The following is a 24,542-nucleotide window of genomic DNA, read 5'->3' as shown; positions in this document are numbered from 1 at the left end:
GCCTCATTCTGAAACGAGCAGACAAGTGAGGACTTATGAGTGTAAAACTGGCGGTTAAGTTGTGGTATAAGTACTGTACTGACCATCCACTCTGAAATGATGATGTCAACCTTCTCCACAGGAAGCTTGATGTCCTCGATGCGGCCTTTAATCAGAGTAATAATGTTCTCCAGCTGATTGGACCTGCAGGAGACACGTTGGAATGTAAGAAAATACAGATGCATTGAAATTGTTTGGGTTTGACATCAAACAGTGAAAATGAGACACGAGATCAGCTTTTCAACCTTTATTTCACGCCGCTTCTATCGAGACTAGTTAAAATAAAACTTTAAGACATTACACTAAAAGAAAAAGCGCTAAAGCCCCAGAACCTGGTGAAGTCTGATAACATCAATATTTTCCCATACTTCTATTGTTTTTTTGTACAGGCGCTTTGACTCATTTAAGGGTTGAACGTTCTCCAAACTACTGAGTGAAAAACTGAAATACTGGTCCGTGACCTCATTAGATTAACAATTAAGGTAATGGAAAGTCTTGGCAAATCTCTGGTTCACTTATTATTACATCTAGTAAGTAATTATATGTTAATTTCAACCGTCAGGCTCTGAACTGGAAATTGTTAGTGGATCATTTTAAAAAGTAGCAAAAAGGCATTTTTTATTCCAACAAAGCACATTTGACATTTCACAATATGCATCTTATTGCTGCAACGCCATCAACAATGCAGATGACTGTCCACTGTGGCTCTACGCTCTTTCAGGAGGAGTGAATGCTGCTTGGAGAGACTTGATGCAACCTGCTGGGTTTCCTTAGAGAGGAAACTTTTTTTGACCTTCTTTGATCTGTATATCTGTATAATCTGACCCAATCTGTATAATCTGATTAAATTTTGACTTTGGAAAGTGTCTTGAGATGACATGTTTCATGAATTGGCGCTATATAAATAAAATGTATTTGAAGTTATGGTTGTATTGTGTTTTGTTTTCTCTTTTGTATGTTGCTGTGTATTTTGTTCTGTTTTTACCCTTCTTTGTAAAACACTTTGTGATGCCTCTCTGTAAAAACATTCTATAAATAAACCTTTACTGTCCATATTTTTCAGACTATAAGAACGCACCAGAATATAAGGCACATTACATATTCTTCCCAAGTGTGTAATATCACTCCGCCCCTCCGGTAGGGTGACCAGGTGTCCCCGATTTCCAGGGAGAGGGCTGCCTTACATGAATGCACTTCTAGTTTAGACATTACAGTCAGGCAGTGTTGTAGACAGCTCAGGGGTCCGATCAGGTAGTGACACAGTGTACCGTAATGCTCCAAATATCCATTGAGCGGAGCGGGTTTGTTGCTAACCAAAGTCGTATTTACACATTTTAACAGATTTCTGAGCACATTGTACCACATAAAATAGGTCAGTAAGCACAACAGTAATCATGCATAAGGCACACCATCAATTTTTGAGAAAATGTAAGGATTTTATAGTCCAAAAATACAGCATTTATTTTCTTCTGTTGGTCTGGATAGTGTTTTGTGTTGTTTTTTCAAGTGTTAATGTTTTTGTTTTGGTTTTTTTGCTCAAGTTGTCAAGCTATTTGTTATACTAACCCTACATTAGCACAATTTTACTTTAAGTAACTCTTTTTTGTTTGAATTTTAGGTGTGGCTTTACATAAATCTGGTTTCTTGATAACTAGCCATTCATTTTGCTAGAGATACAAGACATGATGCTATAGTAACAAGTAGAGCCTTCCTACAAATTAAAAGCTGTAGCATACCTAATTAGATCACCGGCTATGCCAGGCTGCAACAGGCGTTCAAAGACTTTACATGAGCACTGCAGCTTGCACACATCAAGTATGCAACACTGCTGCAGAACCGATGCAATTGTGACACAAATATTTCAGAAGTGACCAAATACACAGCCCGCATCAGAGCACGAGGACGTCAAAAAGCAACAAGCATACTTTAAACACTGAACACTTAAAAAAATTTGTATCAACTTTTGTAAGTGGAGACTTCAAAATGGTAGTCGGCTGACAGACGAGTAAATATAATGAAACAGGACGGCTTAATTACTTGTGTCTAGTTGTCTATGTTTTTCTATTTATTCTAAAAACTTTTCATGGATCTGCAGTCAGCACTTTTCCTACTCTGCGCCCCAAAGGTCTTCTCAGCCTGAGACAGAGACGAGAAAAGGACAAAACTGTAAGTATGAGCCAGCGATATGTCTGCTTCAGGTATGAACTGTAGCATCACTGCTGCTGTTTAAATGATCCCTCCTTTCAGAGCAGTCCGTTTGGGTATCAATCTCTGTGAATATTCCATTATCATGACAGCTAATGTTACAGAGGACAGAACAATTACTCACAGCGGCCCAGGGAGCATTTCTGCAGCAACGATCCTTATCTTAAAGTGTCTCTCCCATCTCAGCTGCTCCTCTAGTGCTGCTATCACCTCCTCCCAGAATCCAGCACCCCCTGCACCGCACACCCATAACCCACTCCCCCTCCTCCACCTTTCACCAGAAGGAAACACTGTAATCTCATTATTGGGGTAATTTAGAGGACAATGTCAGGACTCTGGGGAGAGAGTCGGTATCTCCGTGGGTAGATGAGCTAGGGTGAGAACAATGTTCACAAATAATTGCTTTCTAATGTAAAATCTTCACCATGTCATACAATTTGTTTCCATTACAAATTACATTATGAAGGTAGGGGCTTTATACTATTACACAAAGTGTTAACTTAATCTTTTACCAAATTGCGCTACTGCTTGATGAAGTTTAGAACTGGATTATCAGATTCAAGCCACTAATTTAATTGACAGAAATTCCTTCCCATTGGTTCAATCCTTGGACTTCTTTTTTCCCTCTACCCATTCCACTCAGGAATTATTCTCAGTCTATTTTCACTTCTACGCAGACGACTACCAGATTTATCTGCCACTAACACCAGATCACTTCATTGCTGTGAGACTTTCAGTCCTTATTAAAAGGTTTAGAAGAAGTATCGATTATTTTCCTGCGGCTCGATATCGAGCTTGAATTTTTTGTATTGTGACAACCCTACTGTCAGGGCATGGTGACAGTTTTAACAAATATGTAAAAAAAAACTAGATTTATAGAAACGTTGCCGACTGCAGCCTTGAAAGGCCCTTAGACCAGATGATTTCAGTTGTCCCCAAAACTATAACAAAGGCATAGAGAGCATCAGACTTTTTATGTTGTGTGTAGGGCTGAATGATTTTGGAAAATAATCTAATTGCTATTTTTTTTCATAATATTGCGATTTAATGCAATTCTTCCCCCCCAATTTATTTTATCATGTATTTTTAAACGTATACAAAACAACAAATCAATTTGTTTCCTCACCGTGCGGATTAGTTGCTAAAAGACCCACAGCATCTAAACTCGGTGCAGAAATGATTGTGTTCTGCCTACAATATATTTCAACCAAAATTTTGACTTTTGTATGCATTAACCACAAGCAACAAAAATGTCCTCTAAATAAAGACATTTGTAAACAAGCACTATTTAAAACAAGAACTTTTAATGTTTTTATTAATCAGAATATTATTCAAGAGAACAGCTTTTAGTTGATTTGGACATCGATCCTTGTTGAACATAAAGTGCAACCAACAAGCAAGTCTATGTATTAAACTGATTGACCTGTACTTAATGCTATGTATGATTATATAAACTCTAAAACAAGTAATAAAATTAGATTATCTCACTGCTGCAACTGTCTTCCCTTCCATGTGGAGGCAAACCCACTTAAAACATTTTACTGACACCTAAAGGATGCGTCTGATTCACAAATTGTTACATAGCCAAAAATTGCTGACCTCTGCGATTTGGAAATTGCGTTTTTTAAAATCGCGATTATATTGAAAATGCAATCAATTGTTCAGCCCTAGTTGTGTGGCCACCAAACTTTAGGGAAAATGGCTTTCAAATATTAGGCCAGCATCTTTACTTCCTGTATTCTTTTTTTTAATCTTACTTTTATTTTACCAGGAAGTCCCTTGAGAGAAGATTTTTTTCTAGGGAGACCTGGACTGTTTTAATGTGGTTTGTGTCTTGGTTCTGTGTATTTTAGCTCTTTTACTAATGCACAACACTTTGTTCACACTTTGTTTTTTAGAAATGTGCTTTTTTTATTAACAAATAGGATTTTAAATTTGAATTCCAGTCGATACGCTTTATTTTAGGAATTTGAACACTATCCATTAGGAGAAATGCTGGAGTTGAAAAAGAGATCACATCGAGCTTTTCATTTAAACTTTGCTGACAGAGCAGAGACAGGAGATGGATGTTCCTGCCCAGCCAATAGGAGCAACTTTAATTAGAATCCTCATATTAACGTCGAGTGGAAGTCGTTTGCTTGTGCACACACACACACACACACACACACAAAACACCAGCTTTAAAGTTCTGCACCAAGTCATCACTTGATATTAAAGGGTGTCTCTTTGTTGCCGTGTCTATATGTGAACAAAAGTGTGAAAAGGATGCGAGGGAGGAGAGAATTAAAGGCATCTTTCTTCACTGCTAGGGAACCTGCTACATAGCCCGCACTCGGGCACACTCTTCAATAGCAAGTCAGTGGTCTGTAAAATTAAAACATCCTTTTCCTTCAGCAAACCCTGTTGTTTTGCTTATATGTCGCTCTCTTACATAACGGTAATAACAGCGGTCATAATGGCCTCTAATTCAAAAATGCATTTCAGGAGCAGGGGTGTGTTCGCGTTTACAGGTAGCCGTAGAGAAAGCAGAAGCTCCAGTGGAGGTAAATGGACTCCAGTGGTGAGAACCAGCTGCTGGAAAACTGGAAACACACTGAACCAGAAATCAGACCGTAAACTAATTCACAAAGGTAATAAAAATGGGGTTCAGTACATTCTGTGTGTTTGTGCGGACGTGACTGCTGCCTTCGGACCGCAGCGACCGGCGGGGGAGAAAGAGCCGAGGGACAAACAAGTCAAACTGCAGGTGTAAATTATGTACATTACGGCGATGCCATTGACAGCAGCTCTATTGAAGTCAGCCAGCTGCAACAAATAAAAGAAAGATGGAGGTCATACAAAGCTCTACTTACTGCTGCTGCTGTTGTTCGCTGTGTGCTGAAGAAAGAAAGTCAGCTCTTTGATCCAATTCTATGACATGCACACAGAGCAGTTCATTTTCAATTACATTAAAGCACCACAAAGTAATACACAGAGGGCTGTGTATCGGACCGGCTGCTCTGCCGTATGGGGGCCCTGTGAGGAACCGTACCGGCACCACTTCTGCTCACCTTCTACACTTCTCTATCAACTCCTCAGGTTGCCGTCTGCAAACGTTTTTGTGACAACTGCCATAGTCGGCCTTATTGCAGGGGAGGACAAGTCAAGAGTACAGATAGTGGACACAGGACTTTGCTGAGTGGTGCCACCAGAACCGTCTCCTGACCAACACAAGGAAAGCCAAGAAGCTGGTGGTGGATCGCAGCAGGCACAGACCCACCACACCGAAGAACATCTGTGGACCTGACCGTGAGATGGTGGACTCTTAGAAGTACCGGAGGGTTCACCTGAACAACGAACTGGACTGGAGTAGCAAGACTGATGCCCTGAAAGCTCTCCTGCTGAGGAGCCTGAGATTTTTCGGAGTGCAGGAAGTGTGCGTGAAAACCTTTTTTGACTTCACAGTCAGGTTCTCTACAGCTGAGAGGAAGCCTTTAGATAAGGGGTCCGTCTCAATTCAAGGTCTGCATCTTTCGAAGGACCCGGTGTATGTGGACTGGGTCCTTTGTGGACCGCGAAAAAGAGAAAATGGGAAGAATTGGGAGGGTCTAGCCTCCACCGGCTGTCCCCGCTCTTAACTTTACGTTACTCCTATTGCCTAGCGATAGCAGCTGTGAAGCTAAAAGGAACCCAAAGGTTTATTCCGTTGTCTCTACCATAAATAACTGTACAGTTTTTATTTTCCCCTTTACGTATTAATTATGGCCCAAAATCTTTTATTTATAATGTTGCTTTATCATCTTTTATGTTCTAATTCATTAATCAGCCAAATGTTTAATTTTACATTGAAATATACCACTAAAAAAAATGAAGTGATGACAAATACCATTTGTGTAATTTAGTAAAACATTCTACTACTTAAACACTAACCCTCTAACCTTCTGAGCAAAGCTTAAATCAGTTTATTTGAATAGAACAATAATAATAATAATAATAATAATAATAATAATAATAATGAACTAACCAAAGATTGACATTAGATATATTAATTATTCTCATAGTGGAAAGACAGCAGGAGTTGGAAAGCAATGTGCCGGTAAAAAGGCGTTCTACCTCGGCATGGAGAGCCTTGGTCAAACGGTCAGCTGGAAGCCGACAAGGTGAGCTGGCTGCAGTCCAAGCATTTTGTAGATCAAGCGATATGCCAACAAACCGAGCAGATATTCTGGTTTAATATAGCTACCATCTCGGCTAAAAGCCTTTTAAAAGTTACTTTTATGTCACAAAAAGCGTAATTTATCCAACTTTATTCACAGCTTTACAGTCCACTCCACCACTATTTCCCGTTAAAAAGTTCCCTTCAACCTGTCATGAATCATGGGATAGGATTAGCCATGAAGGACACCAGACCCATCCTTTAATCAGAACACATTCGCCAGCCGCACTTTGAAGGATCCATGAATTGGGACAGCCACTGTCGTCGCTCTGTGACGTAAACGGCCTACAAATACGTCTTTCGAAGGATGCAGCTCCTGAACTGAGACCCAAGGTCATCAGGAACGCCAGCTGTGCCCTAGGATGGCCCCTGGACACGGTGCAGGTGTTGGGAGACAGGACCTCATGCATAAAGCTGTAGCAGAGCTATTTCAGTGACACGTTGCTGCATCCTCGGTGCACAAAGGAGCGTTATCACAGATCCTTCGTCCCAGCAGCTCTGAGACTTTAGAACCACCAACAATACCTCCCAACAAACTCACTAAGTTGTTTATATTTTTTGCTGTTTTTGTAGTGTTTCTTTTTTCTTTTCTTTCCATTTCTTCTATATTTCAGGCATGATTCTAATATTTTTTAAATCACCCAGTTCTGTAGCATATTTGTGTAACCTGAGGATGCCATTTCTAAAAGCTGTCATGGATTTTTCTTATGTCTTAGATTTGCCTTTACTATATAGTCTCTTATTCTCATGCTTTTTTATTTAATTTTTTTACATTTGTGTGTATCTGCATGCTTCAATTTGCCTTTGACTCATATCCTGGTACACCTAAATCCCCCATTGAAGGACAATAATTAATAATAATCTATTCTAAAAAGTTAACTGTGAGTCTAGTGTACGTCTCACCTGACTATGTCCATTGCCTGATAGATGATCTCTGACTGGTCCACTGCAATCACTTTTTTGGCCCCAGCTCTGGCAGCAAACATGGACAGTATCCCGGTCCCACAACCCACATCAAGCACCACCTGCATATGAATATGGATGGAATTTGAATTTTCTTATTAGGACATTTCTTACAATTATTTCTTCTTAAACTATTTTAACATTTGCTTTCAAAAGACAGATGAGGCATTCTATACAAATTTGTAAATATGTTTCCCCCCCCCCCCCCATTTAATTTTCCATGTACTTTATGTTTTATGAATTTTGTAGTTGCCAACTTCACTGAAAGTGACCAAAGAGAGGAAATGGGGTAGATATGTAGATAATTCAGGGTTCATGGGGAGCATAAACAAGTAGGATTCCACTTGATAAGAAATATTCTTCAAATACGACCCGACAGCCGCAAGACCAAAAACGTGTTTCCCAAATTCAAGACAGTTTTTCTTGAAAATTAATGTCTTTAACCAAGTATAACTAAAAAAAAAAAGTTACACCAATTAATAGGACTGCCTATTTTTTTTTTTAAAGAAACATAAAAAGAACATATTAATAACGGATTTTGTATTTTTATTAAAGTGGACAAATCACATCAAAGTACTTGTTCTTAAATGGTATTTTAAAAGACCAAAAAGGAAAACGGTTTTTAGTTTTGATGCATTTTAATAAGGGTTTTTTTAATTTTATTTTATTTATATTTATATTAAGCAATGTTTAATTCAGACACAATAGGCGCAGTTATCGCCCCACCGACTCGGCTCCTCCCCGCTCAGATTATCTTTGCCCACTTTATTGATTCGACTGGCTTAGAAAGGCCTGGAAAAGGGAAACACCCCCTCAGCCCCCCAACCCCTGTTAACACTTCAAAGAAATCTGCAAGAAAAGAAAAACAATAAAAAAAATCATTATAACTGAAACAAATAAATGAATTAATATAAATGTTTCTATAACTGTATATGCAAAATCGTTTTGGATATTTTTGATGAATAATCCACCGGGATAAATATTGGGATCACACAGCTGACGATAAATTAAGGCAGAGCCTGTCTGAACTTTGATACTGTGTGTTTGAGAGTAAGAGAGAAGAGGAGAGGCGGCGCCGTTTAGCCTGCAGCCGAGTTGGAGCTCCCTGGAGGCGCTGCTGGTTCCCGGGGCAAACCGCTGCTTCTTCCTCCTGTTTTCAGTGACCGACTTAATATTTACACCTTTATAGATCTTCGGCCTCAGCCATGGCGGGGGCAAGGAGAACACATTAAGAGAGATTTTAACCGCAGTGAAAATGATTTTTATCGGTTTGATTCAGCTAGGACTCCCTGGGTGTGGGCAGCGGTGAGGTCAGGCTTTTGTCCAGTTGGAGCTTCCCTTGAGGAGACCGCTGCCTCGCCTGGGGGTTTTCATTCACCGAGTTACATTAAAGCTTTGTATTTAATCTTTTGCCTCAGCCATTAGCAGAACACATTTAATAGTTTAACAGATTTTTAACCACAGTTATATTATCGGTTCCATTTCGTGCTTTCTCCCAGGCTGTGGGCTGGTCTGTCAGCTGAAAGCGCGACATTCTTTGACCGAGCTTGAGCTCCTTTTCAGCGAGGCAACTCTGCGAAAACACCCCGCTGCTCCCCCCGGGTGCGCTGAGTCTTACAGAAAGTCAGGCCTTTTGACTCGAACCACAACAAGTGGATGGCTGGACACTTCAGGGAGAAAACTTAACAGCTTTCAGTGTAAAATCAGAGAAAGCTTCGATAAATTCACAGATCGGCTACAGCGCGTCTGGGTATAGAAAGCTGGAGTGTCACTTTTTTTTTTTTTGCTTTTTTTACCCTTCAGACGTGGTTCATGGTTTGTAAATGAAGAAATTATATTTCGGTAAGACCTACTCTGTTCATAGTGGTCCTTAATATTTCATTTGCAGTTCTAACTGGTGCTACAGAGATAGGGAAGCGGTTACAATGTGTCCCTCTAAACGAAGCTCTGTGTCTGGTTGCCTCTATTTAGGGAAACTCTCAGTGAGTACCCTGCTGTCTTTGTAAGTTCACAGAGTGTCGCAGGCACAATGCTGACACGACACAACTCCTCCATTCTCTCTCCAGTCCTGATGACACTATTGTGCTCTCTTCTGTCTGCGACTGCTAAAAAAGACACTTCCTTCACTGCTGACTGAGTCAACCTGACGGGGATAATGTAAGTTTCCATCGACACGAGCAACCTCTGTCCTCTACAGCCTCATCTGAACCACCTACTACCCACATAATGAACGGCTACTTCTTCCAGGAGCTAAAAGCTGTTAAAGAAGGCAGCATGGGAGGGAAACGGTGGGGGTTTGGCATGGAGGGGGGTGTTATGGGTTCGCTAGTGGATTACACGTCGGTTATCTGGACCATGCAGTCGACTTTTGAGGCGTTAATAGAGAGCTGCGGTGTCTTAAATCAGACATTGTCTCTTTATTAATGTGCTGTCTGAAAAAAAACGCAAACGTCCTTTGCCTTTAATAGGTTTTCTGTTCATTATAGCAGCTAATGCACACATGTAAACAGATTAAAGCACACGCTTTATTGCACCCGCTCACCTTGTCCCTGAACACTTCTGGGTTGCTGTAGATGAAGTCGCGGTAGCTCTCTGTCCGCACCTTGTCCTGCAGAATAAAGGTTTGAAATAAGAGCATCAACCTCTATAACCATGCTAAGTAATAAGTATGCAGAGGAAAAGATGGATCAAGATACATTTTTAAACATGAATGTAAAAGTTTTGGAAATATTTCTACCCAGGTCAAGAATTAAAGACGACATCTGTGAAAATTGCAGAGTAGATGGAAAAATTGGAAAAAAAAAATTGGAGTAGATGGAAAAATTGATTAAGGGTTGGATGGATAAACATATAAATAATCAAAAAAGTTTTGTATTTTAAATACATCAAATCTAACTAGTTTCTATTATCTTTTTTTCCTCTTCTTCTACACCCACCCAGGCTTGGACAATATTCAAATCAAAATCCATACTTTTCCAGACTGAGTGGAAACACTGATTTGTCAACTTTGTGAAGACATTTATATATATATATATATATATATATATATAAATAAAAATGTGGCAAGACCAAGATATGCAGACTTAGAAGGAAGAATAATACATTCAATATGTGGTAGAAACAAAAATCGGTTTTCTACGAATAGTTTGAATAAATAAATTGTAATGCACACATCAAGTTTACCTAAAGAAGGAGGGAAAAAAACGATTCTGGTCACAATTTATGTAACAAAAAAATTTACCATTTTCTTTTTTATTTCAGCGACGACCAGAGGAATGTCTTACACCAGGATAAACTATATAAAGTAAAAAATGCAAAAATCAAGCCAACTGTTACTGATGAAGCTTATTTTTCAAAAATAAGGATCCGTTTAACGCGGTCTGTGTTTATGGTGACGCCGTTTGGCCAGGATGACCCAGTGAAACCATCGTCATCGTGTTCCCGGCCACGCCTCAGCCTCTGATGAAGTTTTCAGACTGACGCACGCACAACGCAAAACTTCAAGGCGCTTGGCACCAATCAGGGAGAGGAATATGTCCACACACTGCAATCGGCAGGAAAGTGCAGCAGAGAGAAACAGACACCCCCAACACACACACACACACACACACACACACACACACACACACACACACACACACACACACACACACACACACACACACACACACACACACACACACACACGTTCCCCTGAGGGTGTGCTGACACTTCCAGGTTTCAGCGCTTTAATGCATGTGAAAATTAATTTCCATGTTATGTAGAGAGCGCAACGTCTCACATGAGAGCTCCGCACTTATTGCTGATTTGTCACTTTTGAGAAGACGTCCTGTACTGGGTATGAATTTGTGCAGGAAGCTGATAGTTTTCATTTACATGCTGCATTGAGAGCTTTCAACCAAGTTGCAAACTGATGAGCCCAGCCTCACTTTCAGGGCTTATTTGCTGAGGGATGTTGCCTCCCAACAGCGCTCAGTGACCGTGCATTGGTGAGACTCACACCTTCAGCATTTCCTCGTGGATGCCGTAGTGGCCGTAGGAGCTGAAGTAGGCCTCGTCCTCATCCTCCCGCAGCTCGGCGACAGCGCCCAGGTTGCTAGATTTGCTGGTTTCTGCGTTCAGCACCAAACCCTGAGCCAGGAGCCTAAAACAAAAGCAAAGAGACCTGCGATTACCTTCTAATACCGGCACATGGGACAAAAGCAGTGAGCAGACATTTGGAGGACGAAGCCGTAGGAGGAAGGAGGCATTCATCTTTCTAACTCTCTTCCACACCCTGTAATTTTCACTTTTCTCTTGCTCCCTTTAGCTTCCCCTGCTGCAGTGGAATTTTCCCCTTCTCCTTCTTTAATCTTTCCTCTTCCCTTCAAACTTTTTCCACAGGGAACTCAAGACTGAAGTTGTGCAGAGATCACTGTGTCCCCCTGCTGGCTCAAAGAGGGCACTGCAGAACAACTACATCCCTTAAAAAGGCAGGCTCAGAAAAAGCTCCAGACATGAAGAAATACGACAGAAAACTACTAACTTCAGCTTGTGTAGATCCTCCATGGCTCTGGCCAGCGCCTCTTCTGAACGCTGAGCTCGCTCTTCAGCCGCCTGGGCCCTGCGGAGCAGTTCATCACAGGGCTCGGCCCTGGATGATGAGCACGTTTCCTCCCTGCCACACAGCTCCTCCGGGTCTGATGGAACAACAGAGGCGTAAGCACAACCAGTATATACAGTTAAAACCCGATGTTGACATACACACCATACCAGGGGTCACCAACATGGTGGCCACGGGCACCAGGTAGCCCCCAAGGGCCACATATGGTGCCCCCGAGCCTCTTCAAAATATAGCACAACCCTCCAGGGAGCTGCATTTAAAGTGCCATTTTATTTAGTTGCTCTTCCTTTTTAAAATCATACTACATTGATTTAAAATGATGAATGCATTCAAAACATGTTTATATTACATAAAGTTAAGGTGAGCGCTGTGGTAGATCAAAGGTCAGTACAGGTAGCCCTTCGTATGACACAGTACCGATGAAGCAGCTCAAAACTTCTAAAAGATTGGTGATCCCTGCTCCATACAATCACACTTAACCTTTTCCCTCACTATATGATTATGAGCCATGCTAAATCAGCTCAGTAAGGATTACCAAAATGATTTCTGTTCACGCGATGCCAGAATGTATAGAGAGGACATTTCAGAGAAAACATTTATTGATCTTTATGCCCCAAAAAGCATGAAGCAGAAGACAGAAGTTGCATTTTGCAGCTTTAATTATTTTTTTATTTTTTTTTAGCTTTCATGTCGTCAGACATCAGAACCAGTATCAGAATAGTCCTACAATAAGTACATTTCATTAGGTCATAGTTTATCTGTACTGACTTTATTTTGATAACAAGAAAGCCAGAAATTGAGGGTGAGTGCCGCTAACGGACATTTAAACCTGAACCAGTTTAGATCTGCAGGTCCAGTTTAAAAGCCTGATGTAACGGAACCTGAAGGTGAAAACTTAAACTGGTCATTTGTTGCGTCTGCTTGTAGCTCATAAAACCAAATCAATGAGTTGGGTAAAAACGGAATATAAATCACAGACACTAAGAACTCTGTCTTGATATAAAATCAGTGCAGAAAAAGTTTTTTTTATTGTTTGTTTTTACGTTTTACCACTAGAGGGAACAATCGTTGGCTTGTTTTTATATATTAGGCAACACTTGGGCTTCTGCCTTCATACATCTGTAACATAACTGCACTGAAAAGTACTGCTCCTTATGCTTTCCATTCATGCTTTTGGGTCTTATTGTCTGTACTGAGACGGCTAAAAAGGCTTTACCGTATTTCTTGGACCATAAGGCGCACTGGATTATAAGGCGGACCGGGAATGGATGAATCTTTGTGCGTCTTTGTCCACATATAAGGTGTACCAGATTATAAAGCGCACCAAATATACTTCCCAAGTGTGTAATATCACTCCGCCCCTTCATGTACACAGTACATGTAGCTGGACTACACTGCCCTGTTTCTAACATAAGTCTTAAATAAACATAACTTATATTGAATTAGCTTACTAGGTTTATTGTTGCTAGCTCGTACTCCAGCTGCCTAAAGGCTGCCACATAGTCGGCCGTACTGTGTTTATACTGTGAGCTTGCTGGACTCCTCGCTGACTCTCTGCAGACGTTTTACCCTTCATAGTCGAGCGTACTGATGCCTACATTTCTTGAGCGCATTGTACCACATAAAATCAGTCAGTAAACACAATGGTAATCATATATAAAGGGCACCATGAATTTCTGAGAACTTTAAGGATTTTAAGTGCGCCTTATAATCCAAAAAACACGGTAGTTTAATCTGCACCTTTTCCGGGGAATATGTTGCAGCACAACTGGAAATTAGTTGACTTATTACTTTGAGAGCTTTTAAATTGATACTGAGTAGATCTGGCTTAATTCCATTATAAGTACACATTTTAGTTCTGTCTTTTAAATGTATTTCATTCTTATGAGTTATTGTGTGTGTGTAATTTTGTAATTTAATTATACTGTTGCTGCCTATATTGATCAGGGCTCCCTTAAAAAGAGGTTTTTAACCTCAGTAGATCTTCCTGGTAAAGTAAATCGTTTAAATGAACAATTAGAAAGTGGGAACGCCAAAATCATCTGCCACTGATATTGATTTTCCAAGTTTCACAAATCCATACATATCTACATGTTATTTTTTAATATAATATTCTTATGGTTGTGCATCACATTATTAAATGGTTGTCAGATCCAGATGAAGATGGGATTGCTGAATTGGGATGGACATCAGCGTTTCCGCAAGTTTCACAAATTTAAGGCTTTACGGCCCTTAAGATTATTATGATTTACATAATAATCCCACGGTTATTATGCAACACAACTTATGTTTACCTAATAACTGTCTCACCTAGTGACTTATATTTAACTGTGACAGTAGTTAATTTTACACCTACAGGTGACCAAACATCAAAGCTTTCAAGCACTTTATGAAATTAAACACCGAAAACCCTACTTTCCCTGATCCTAAAGGCAACTTTAGACCTTCTATTTGAAATCTGGGCTCATTTAAGACTTTTTGGGTCCCAATATATAGGATTTAAAACTTTTTTTGACACACTGCAGTCATAATGAATACGATGAAAATGTTCTCACTGATGGAGTGTACAAACCAACAAATAACCAACACTAACCCTCAACATGTGGGCGGACCCATTGCTGTATGAAATCATAAATGTCGTAAATTTAGCCAACAATAAAAACTGTCCTTGAATCAGCGATGCTTCAAATTAAAACTCCTGATGTCAGTGCGTGATTCCCAACTTACACTCAAACCATGCAGAATACTTTAACTCTTTTAAATCTCTATAATCTGTCTTTGCTGGCCCTCTTGGTATTTCCCACACAACTTTTAACTTACGACTGAGTGACGCATTCTGCGTTCGGAGTGACGAGAAGCATAACGAGCAGCTTGTTAGAGCCAAACAGCCTCTACAGAACTGCAGGCGCCCCGAAGAATACAAAATAAATTGCATCCCGTATGGATTGGCTGCAGTACACCTTTTTTGAATTGTAAGTAAGAGACGGTTGTGTATTTTTAGAAAGTGGAGCTAGATGCAGTACCTGTCTGTAGCAGCGGGTCGTCCCGGAGTACAGGTCTCAGGAAGTCTTCACTGTCCCAGGGTAAGGGGCCGTCCAACGGCTCCATCAGGCACGACGGACCGCAATTCTGAGCATCCACATCACCGGATTTAACACACAGCAGAAGTTAGTGCTTGCTCTGGATTTCTGTGCTTTTTATCAATGTACACAACACTTTTTGTTGAAAGAAATGTGACAAATCGCTGGCGCTAAATTCCAGACAGAACTTACTGTGGAGCGAACGAAATTGATCATTTTTATGTAACCGTAGTCATCCAAACCTGAAGAGAAATGGACAATGAATGAGCCCAACAAGACAAAGCGACTGTCTGGTCCTCCTAGAAGCAGAAACTACTTACCGTGTTTCCTTATTACGTTCACAAGGTTGAGCTGGTGCTCAGCTGAGCAGTGCTGAAGGGTTGCAGAAACAGAACCCAGCACCCTAAACAGAAGTTGAAAGCAGGAAAGGCTGTTTTAATCAGGACGTCTGAGGGGTGAACAATAATTCAATATCATTACATATCACGATATAACTTCATCCAACAACGCTGATATGACATTTCCCATATCTTAATCTATATTACATTCTATTATTACGGCATTTGTCACTGACTGATGTTCTGGGTTTTACGTGTTTTGTTTTTTTTAAAGCAAATGTTTCTAAAATGTTATACTGAAGGAGTTTCAGAAATATGGCAAAAATAATTGTCATCAGTGTGTACAGGCATCTGTTGTGGGAATTCTTGGCACTCTGAGGCTTTTATTTTCTTTATATCGATATCATAATTATATTGTATCGACCGAATTTAGGAAATATATCGTGGTATAAGTCATGGCCATGAAGTCTAAAACAAGCCACAAAAGTTACAATGACAAACAGATCCTCTCGTAAATGTTATATAAAATATGCAAGATCTTAATATTAAAAAAAATGAATTTCACATTTATGATTAGACCCCTAGGAAACTAAATTTCCAGTTAGTTTGTTTTAATCGACACTTTAAATTCTGACTAAGAGAAGAAACTGAGAGGACTTCTAACTCAACAGGAGACCGATGTACAACTCATGACCAGAACTGTTTGAGTTATGATATACATGCAGCTATTAACTTAAATGCTACAACGGAGATCATTTAATGTGGGATAGTACATTATTTCTATTTCTTTTGGCATGCACAAGAACCTCAGACCGAGGTTAGCTACGACAGTAGCTTGTTGTACTAGAACAGGGGTCAGCAACCTTTACAACCCGCAGAGCCATTTTTGCCCTCGGTCCAGCTAATCAAATTTTGTTTAGAGCCAGAAAACTTTCACATCTCTTTGAAACAAGAGTTTGTTTTTATAGTATACAATAGGAAATTTGTTTAAATTTTTTTTTTATTAAAGATCAACAGTTTTTATTATTTAACCAACAGTGTTTTTATGTTTAGGTTTAATGCATCAAAATTATGAAAAAGCAAGTCGTTTGCAACCTATTGACAAAAATATACTTCATTTATCTATAGTAAAATATTCTGGGACATTCTAAAATGCTTAACGTGAAAAACGCTTAACGTGAAAAAGCTTAACGTGGCTTAAGGTAGGAAAACAACGAGGAATCATCACCAAATTTCGCATGGCCATATCTTGTCATGAAGACTTAAGCCTGTCAAAAAGAATAAACCGAAATCCAACGATTATAGAAGATATCTCACATTAACGTTTTCTTCTTCATTGGTGCCTATGGCGAGAAAAAGGCTTAACGTGGTTTAATGTACCTAATCAACGATCAATGATCACCAAATTGATGATTCCTCGTTGTTTTCCTACCTTAAGCCACGTTAAGCTTTTTCACGTTAAGCGTTTTAGAACGTCCCAAATATTCTTCTTTATGGAAATCTTACGCATCTATTCCAGAACTAAATGCATCCTAAAGTTAGCAATTTTAAATTACCTTTACATTTGAAAACATTGACCAATTTTTTCTTCTACTTTGACCTTTTCCTCCTTTGATTGCACTCACTTGTCACAAAACAAACAGGTAACTGTCTGACTCTCCTCCTCCTCCATCCACCGCCACTGCTCTTCATCGTCGTCCACATCATCATCATCTCCGTCAGAGAGTTCAGGCATCTCCTCGCCATCTGCCAGAGTAAAACTTCATGACGGCTTCAAAGACGCAACACTGAGCATCACAGCAGCAGCAGCAACACAACTCATTTCAATGTGCAGCAGCAGCAGCAGCGTTCCTGCCTGCAGCTCAGCAAACTGCTGCTGGCGCACCGTTCAGCTCCACTGAGCGAACGTCTCATTGTTTGAATATTCAGCAGCACATGCGAAACATTCCTATTCCAGTAAAAACACGTTTAAGATGTGTTGTTTGGCTAAATAGGAGACTCACGTGGGTCTGTGTGGTCTGCCATGATGTTTCCTTTTGGAAATCGGAGGACTTCCTGGTGACGTACGGTGACGTTCTAGACGGAGGGGTTGTAGTTCCTGGTTGCAACCACCAGGTGTCACTAAGATGCGTTCTTTTTGTATGTTTGCGTTTGTATGATCTTTATTTAAAAAATGACTTCCGATAGGCGTTATAGTTCTTCCATATGTGCAATCCACTTTTTGATTAATTAAACAACTTATACAACTCATATAAATCAATACTTGGGTAACTTTGCCTCATCTATCACACCATCTCATACAGCATGCCCCCACACAAGCATACATCCCCCCCAACTAATTTCTATCCATTGTTCGTTACTTACGTTTTACTCTTAATACATGTGTCTCTGCCCCATCTATTTATTATTTATTCATGCAGAGTTCCCTATTTACCCAAGTTTTTTCTCTACAGCCCACTAACTCAACCACATCTTGTTTATAACTCCCCAAACAACAGATTCAGACTCTGCTATGCCACTTAAACAGCTTTATTCTTACTCTATTGTTAAATCTATTTCTTATTTTATTTTGTCTTTGTTCATTTTGTCGGTCCGCTAACCAACGCGATTCCGTTAATGTTGAGGTTTGCAATGACAAATAAACATCTTATCTGCCAAAAATATCATATTTTAATCCGTTATTTGTCATCTTATACCATTTTCATTAGTTCTTGACCTTATTTTTATTACGCGTGTGAAGTATAAAGGGTTGCCTAACGTGCAACACAAAATAAACGTGGTTTGTGTTTTCCTTATAAAACTTGTTGTAATGACAAAGTTGCAGCAAGATGATTCGACTTGCAACAAAACTACCCGCAGGAATGTACATGACAACCTGTGCTGGTCCAATTTCCTGTTTGCTGTGAAAGGCAAATCAACACAGCTGAAACATACAGGGCCTAAATGCTGCAGGGTCGGTTTGGCAGTGACTTGGTACATGGAGAAAATTCCGGTTTCAAGCTCAAATAGGGGTAAAGATAACTTTCTAAACTTGGTTCAGTAGCTTATATGTGCAACTTGTAAAATGTATTCTTGTATGAAAGTGTGTCTGGCTTAATTAAATCTGAAGCAATAGCAAAGTATGTGACATGTCTGGACTGTGTGGGGCTACTAAGGCTGTTTGTGTAGCAGACTAATTAATCTTTCTTATCTTTAGGAAGTCGAATCACCAACCCATTCAACTGTTCTTTTAAAATTAAAGTATGCACTGAATAACTAATGCAAAAATTGCTCTAATTTGCTTACCACGTGTACTTTTTCAATGTTATACAACCTCTATTTTTACATGCATAGCTGTATTAGGAGACGTTCATAAAATGTGACGCCATGTCCAGCCACAAGAGGGCGATGTTGCTTCAACAAAGAGAGAAACAAACAATCCAAGATATTTTTTATGGTTCAATGAAATCTATCAACCTAAATAGAAGATGATTAAATAATTGGCTCATTCTGGATTGAAAACAGTGTAAAGATTTTTGTTTTTCATAAATGCACACTTGTTTACATTCTAGGAATATTTCACAATACCTGATGCTGGTCGATTAACAATACATTTATTTCTTTAAACAAAACAGAGTTTAAATTTTTATTTAAACCCGAAGAAGACGGACGGACGGACAGAGTTTAAATTCATTTTTAATTTTGCACAGTCATTTGGATCGGAAAATCTTTGTTTCTCTTCACAAACCTGCGGACCAGATTAACAAGTACAGGTTTGTACATATATTTATTAATGGCAACATTAAACAGATGGATGAGACAAAAAGAAAATATAATAATCACCAACACTGTGTAGAATATTGTACAGGCAAAATAAAGACTGTGTACATTGTACACAAGAATATATTTATTGATTTTTAAACACACACTCAAATATGTATTTAATGAATATGTTTAACAACACATGTATGTTCTGGGTATAACATGTACACAGTTTAAGGCAAGTGTGTCAGAGCACAAATGAAGAAAGCCAACAAGTCTGGCATGTGCCTCTGATATAAACATCAAAATATAACACAGAGCAAAAATATTAAAGGAAAATCTTCCCTAAAGATGTTCACTTTATCAAAGAAATGGTTTAAACTCCATGAACAGTCTTTGGAATGTGCAATAAATCTGTTTTCAAGTACTTCAAAAAATATCTTGATCAGGCTTGCAGAACGTGTTGATCTCTGTAAATCACCAATAATCATCTGAAAAGAAATTATAAATAAGTTTTTTCACGTTATAATGTTCCATAAAAAGTTGGTGTGTACTGCTCTCACTGTTTTCCTTTACAAGCATTCAATAATCAAGAGAATACAAAACAATATAGTGGAAATGAACAAGTGAATGTAGATGGTTAATCCCAAAATTATTCATGTCTATGACAGATAAAAATTCTGTCATTTTATTTTTGTAATAAGTTTCATCTGATTAGAAGGATGTCAACATTTTGGAGTCCCAGCTTAAAGCTGGATCTCAACGGAAAAGACGACAGAAAGCCAGTAGAAACATGTACAGCGGCTGCTGCACGATGAATTAATCACGCTGATTATTGAGAAGGGCGTACATTTCTGACATCCCATTTTTTCTCAAACGTAAAGGTGTTTATTTTTAAGTATACACCTTGTACATTACGCAATCTATTTATAGTTGTCCATCATTTCCAGTCAGAAACAAAATTGTTGGTTGAATGAAATAACTTTTAATCTGTCAGGCATATCAATGATTATTAACTTTTCATTTTAAGTGTACTTATCCATTTGTTTGAGGTTCTCTCTAACAAGTGACCTCTGTTAATATTTAGCATAGGCTGGTCTCATTTCGAGAAATATTGCAGGTTGTTGAATAAATGAAAGAAGTGTTTCCAGCTGTCGTAGCTTCCATGCTTACTTAGTTCCCTTTACTTTTCCTAGACTGGCAATGTCCTTGTTCTCCAGGATCTCCGGCTTCTGCTCGGGTTGAAGCAGAGTGTTGGACACCATCGCTTTTGCCACCGCTTGGATTGGGATGGACATGGAAGAGGAACACACGGCAGAGACGGCGCCGAAGAACTTCCTGGTGAGCCACTCAGCGGGTCGACTCTCCTGTCTGTCCACTAACAGAACCCTGTTGGAGGAGAAAACCGTCCAGTTATGACATGGGTTTGAATTTGATCTGTTCAATTACTTACCACATCTAGTTCTAGTTTACACTACACTATGGGAGTCAGAAACCTTTCTTTTTTTCTGTAGAGCCATCCGTCCGTCGTCTTCCGCTAATCCAACATCGGTTTGCGGGGACAATACATCCAAGGCATTTCCAGGATAGACAGGATAAATATAGTCCCTCCAGTTTGTGCTGGGTCTTCTCTGGGATCTCCTCCCAGAGGGACATCCTCTAAGGGGCATCCTGATTAGATCTCCAAACCTCCTCCACTGAATCCTTTCATTGAGGAGGAGCAGCAGCTCTACGTTGAGCGCCCCCTGGATAACAGAGCCCCTCACCTCTAAGGCTGAGTCCTGCCGCTCCTCTGGAGGAGCTTATTTCAGCCGCTTGTATATTTATCGCTAATTTAACTAAGGTAATTTCTTTATACAGCACTGCCTTCAGTTTGAATGCAGTGCTCCTCCCTTACATGGCATTTAGGTCTACTCTATTTAAAGAAACGGGATCGCTTACCCTGGTCTGTAAATGGCTAATCGGTCAAAACCCAGAGCCTCAATGTCAGCTTCCACTTGGCCCTGGAAAGAAAACAGCCACACCCGTAGATGTTTTACTCATTGTTTTCCCAACACCTGAGAACCATGATCAGTAAAAAGGGGTTTCCATGCATCATGTAGTACAAAAAGCTGGTGACAGACCTTGACTTTGAGGTAGAGGAAGTTACTGTTTTTGTCGGCTCCTCTGGAGGACTCCAGGTGAAACTGCGTGCAGCCTCCAGCCTTGGCAAGCTCTGCAGATTTGAGTACGTAGTCATGATCCACTCTGACGAATCCATCCTAAAAACCAGGGAGAATAACACTGAAAATGAGATTAAGATTGTCTTTGCCTCCAACACCCCGATGATTCGGCATTTTGTTATAAAAATGCATAATTTGTTCAAGACGGAACTGAAATCTTATTTCTTAATGTTCAGTTTAAGAAGAATATTATATTTAAACAATAAGAATATTCTCAATGAGTTTTAAGCTAAAACATTCGGCTGTAATTGTAAGGTAGTGAAAGAAAGGAATAAAATTGAAAATAAACAAAAGGTCTAAGTCATGGTAAAGGGAAAATAAGAGCTGGCAAAGGATGTGAGCGATGCCCTTTCATCAGCGAAAATACTACTTTTATTAGTCTGAATCACTGCATGTAGAAAACAGATGTCCGCAAAATAGCAGTGAAATAATTTAGAAAACATTTTGTAATGATTTAACTCAAGTTAAAGTTATAATATTCCCAACTTAGAATGTAGCACAGAGCATCGTTCCATCCGTTGTGTAAAAATGGACCAACTATAGTTGGACAGCTGGCCAGAGATGAATCAACCTAAACTCACAGCAACAGTGAAATCTGAATTAATTTCCAGCCGGAGCCCCGCTCTGGATTACGTTTACTTACAGCCCCTGCTTTTGCCCGGGTTGTTCCCAGGCAGCAGTAGCCCACATCATGGTCCTTAAAGGCAGCAGCGTAGTCATCAAGCTTTTCAAAGTCGACCACCTCCTGCGCCTGTGGGCAGAGGGACAACGGTGTCAAGCAGAACTCGATGGGTTACATGCGGTAAATGCCGCATCCAGACACTAACCAGGTTTTCATACGCGTTGTCTTCAAAGGTCAGTCGTCTTCGTCCGATCAGAGTTACTTTGGAGAAAATGTTTCGCTCCAGCAGCTCTTGAAGCAACACCTTCCCAGTTTCCCCAGAGGCACCCAGAATGAAGCAACTCTTGTTCTGACCTCTGAAGCTTTCTTCCAGGGTCTTCATGTTCTCAGCCATGCTGTGAGACACACAGGAGGAACAATGTTGGCACTTTTTTTAGGAAAGATAATGAAATCCCAAACTCTAAAGTGCTTTAATGAGTTTAAAGAAGTTCAAACCTATAAACCAAACTTGAAAGGTTTATAAAAGGAAATCCTGATAAATGTCAACAATGCTGTCCATTGCAAATCTACAATCCAATTATCTGCTGTATTTTTTTAACACTTGCCAGAAACTATAAAGAACCCAAAGCAGAACTTAATTATTATTCACTCTGCATTATTTAAACTTGTTTTAATCAGATTCAGTTGCATCTGACTAAACTCAAAGTAGTTTTAAGTGAAGGTAAAAATAAGCTTGTGTTGTTTTCAGGAGTACAAAGCTAACTTACCTCTTTGCTCTTAAGTCTTTCAAGAACAAAATTATCATTTATTGAATGAAAAATATTCAGTTGCCTGAGATGTAATGTCAGCGCTAAGCATCCCAAATGCTTAACGAAATGGTGAACTAAATATGTCCCTCTGTAAGACTGCAATATTTTCCCCTTCACAAATTTGTCAATTATTGATGTTTTTCAGATTTTTTGTGACGAATAGTTTGTTTTGAAAGATTGTTTTTCATGTATTAATTCAAGTTGAAGGACAGAAATGACCAGACATGACATGTAGGAGCCATAAATGAAAAGATAATTTGATGTTCGTTTGTCTGGGTTTAGAGTTGTTTTGTTTTTGTTTGGTTGTTTGTTTGTGGAGGTATGGGTAAAGAGAATGTGAGCGGAGATTGTTAATTGGGCATATTACTCACCTGTTGGAGTGTCACTGCAGGAGAGTGGGCCGCTGTATTTTTTGTTGACCGCTATACAGATCGCTGTGATTAACGTTTGTCAAGGTATATTTTGGATACGTTATTCATTTACTTTATTTTTGTTAATAAAGTTTACACATCAGCACTATTGAATCTCAGCGGATTCCTCTTTCTTGTCAACGAGGGCGTTAGACAAGGAACTGCCCGACCTCAGCCTCTCAGCAACTTTTTTAGTTTTCCTGAAGTTGCTGCCATATGACATTTAAAATGCACTAAATGATCACATTTTAAACACACATGGTCACACAAACACATGGTCTTTGTATCATTTAAAAAAGGTATTTTAACATCCTTTTAAAAAACGTTTGTTTCTACATACAGATTTGAAGAATAATTTACAGACACAACCTAAAAGCTTTGATATCTCAACTGGTATGAGAGGCTGATCGCTCTTGGGGGCCCCCTGCTGTTCTGGGGGCCATGAGCAGCAGTAAAATGTGACAGTACGCATATTCCTTAGGCCGGCTCAGCTTCCTCCACACATGGTCCTGCAGCGCAGCCAAAATAACCAGTTTAAACACCTTGGATCGTTTCATTTACCCCCGGACTTTATAACCGATTTCGGACGAACATGGACCCGTAAACAAACGGAGAACACGTACCCGCTCTTGTATTCATTGAAGCAAAAAAAAAAAAAAAAAAAAAAGAAAGAAAGAGAGAGAGGGGGGTTCTATTACCTGCTATATTTGCTCGGTGCAGTATCGTCGAAGTAATAAAAGACCGCCGCAACGACGGCAGCAGTGACAGTTAAAATCCAGGTCGCTTTGCCCAGGAGTGTCATAACAGATCCTAGTGGGAGACACTTCCTGGTTGCTTCATCTCTGCAGGCAGCGCCGTCTTCCTGCTTCAAGACAAGCAGCGAGAGAAATCAAATAAAAATGCACATCACAGATATATAAATAAATAAATAAATAAACGTTTTTACAGAATGGTAAATATAACTGAACGGTAAATTACACAACCTGGGATTGCTGCAATCATCTACCAAAGATAGCGCAATGTGGAGTGGATGGCGCATGCGCACTAGCTTCGAGAAGGCTTGCCGTTCCTAGTGAGGCAAGTGCGTACTTGGCAGGGATGGCTGAAAGGACGTTCTTGCCGAGGACTCAAGGCTAGAACGCACTGGATGACGTCATCAGCCAGCTAAAATCTTCCCTGGAGTTTATTTTTTTATTCTTTATTATTATTTTTTTTTCTTCTAAAATCTTCCCTGGAGTTTAAGTAAATGATCCCGCTTTACTCGGGGAACATGAATATTTTCAGATTTATAAAATGATGACGTTTCACAAGTGCA

At 39.6% G+C, this 24,542-nt stretch overlaps 2 protein-coding genes across 2 annotated transcripts in view; both read right to left on the bottom strand.

The window, feature by feature from the left end:
- prmt3 (protein arginine methyltransferase 3) overlaps positions 1-17,523 on the bottom strand; it is an 80,791-nt gene extending 63,268 nt beyond the window's left edge. Inside the window, exons 1-10 of the mRNA XM_012870786.3 lie at positions 17,427-17,523; positions 17,049-17,169; positions 15,406-15,488; positions 15,278-15,327; positions 15,029-15,134; positions 11,928-12,081; positions 11,405-11,546; positions 9,945-10,010; positions 7,343-7,464; positions 84-183 (exon numbers count right to left, since the gene is read on the bottom strand). Of these exons, the coding sequence (XP_012726240.2) occupies positions 84-183; positions 7,343-7,464; positions 9,945-10,010; positions 11,405-11,546; positions 11,928-12,081; positions 15,029-15,134; positions 15,278-15,327; positions 15,406-15,488; positions 17,049-17,169; positions 17,427-17,448 (966 nt within the window). The 5' untranslated portion in view covers positions 17,449-17,523. The remainder of the gene's footprint in view (positions 1-83; positions 184-7,342; positions 7,465-9,944; positions 10,011-11,404; positions 11,547-11,927; positions 12,082-15,028; positions 15,135-15,277; positions 15,328-15,405; positions 15,489-17,048; positions 17,170-17,426) is intronic.
- Positions 17,524-19,291: 1,768 nt separating this feature from the next.
- htatip2 (HIV-1 Tat interactive protein 2) lies at positions 19,292-24,289 on the bottom strand. The gene is made up of 8 exons (XM_012870794.3): positions 24,211-24,289; positions 23,926-24,092; positions 22,214-22,403; positions 22,030-22,137; positions 21,288-21,425; positions 21,106-21,167; positions 20,338-20,553; positions 19,292-19,655 (listed from the first exon to the last, which is right to left on the bottom strand). Exons 2-8 carry the CDS (start codon positions 24,027-24,029, stop codon positions 19,652-19,654), a joined length of 822 nt encoding a protein of 273 aa, XP_012726248.2. The 5' UTR covers positions 24,030-24,092; positions 24,211-24,289; the 3' UTR covers positions 19,292-19,651.
- Positions 24,290-24,542: the final 253 nt, after the last annotated feature.

This window comes from Fundulus heteroclitus, chromosome 4 (genome assembly GCF_011125445.2).
Source record: "Fundulus heteroclitus isolate FHET01 chromosome 4, MU-UCD_Fhet_4.1, whole genome shotgun sequence".
Classification (NCBI taxonomy): Eukaryota; Metazoa; Chordata; class Actinopteri; order Cyprinodontiformes; family Fundulidae; genus Fundulus; species Fundulus heteroclitus.
This window is presented reverse-complemented; position numbering and strand designations above follow the sequence as displayed.

Coding starts and splice junctions, on each gene's coding strand:
- htatip2 (XM_012870794.3), bottom strand. CDS start 24,029: ATGACACTCCTGGGCAAAGCGACCTGGATTTTAACTGTCACTGCTGCC. Junction 22,138..22,213: donor ACAACGCGTATGAAAACCTG/GTTAGTGTCTGG, acceptor CTCTGCCCACAG/GCGCAGGAGGTGGTCGACTT. Junction 21,168..21,287: donor TCCTCTACCTCAAAGTCAAG/GTCTGTCACCAG, acceptor TTTTCTTTCCAG/GGCCAAGTGGAAGCTGACAT.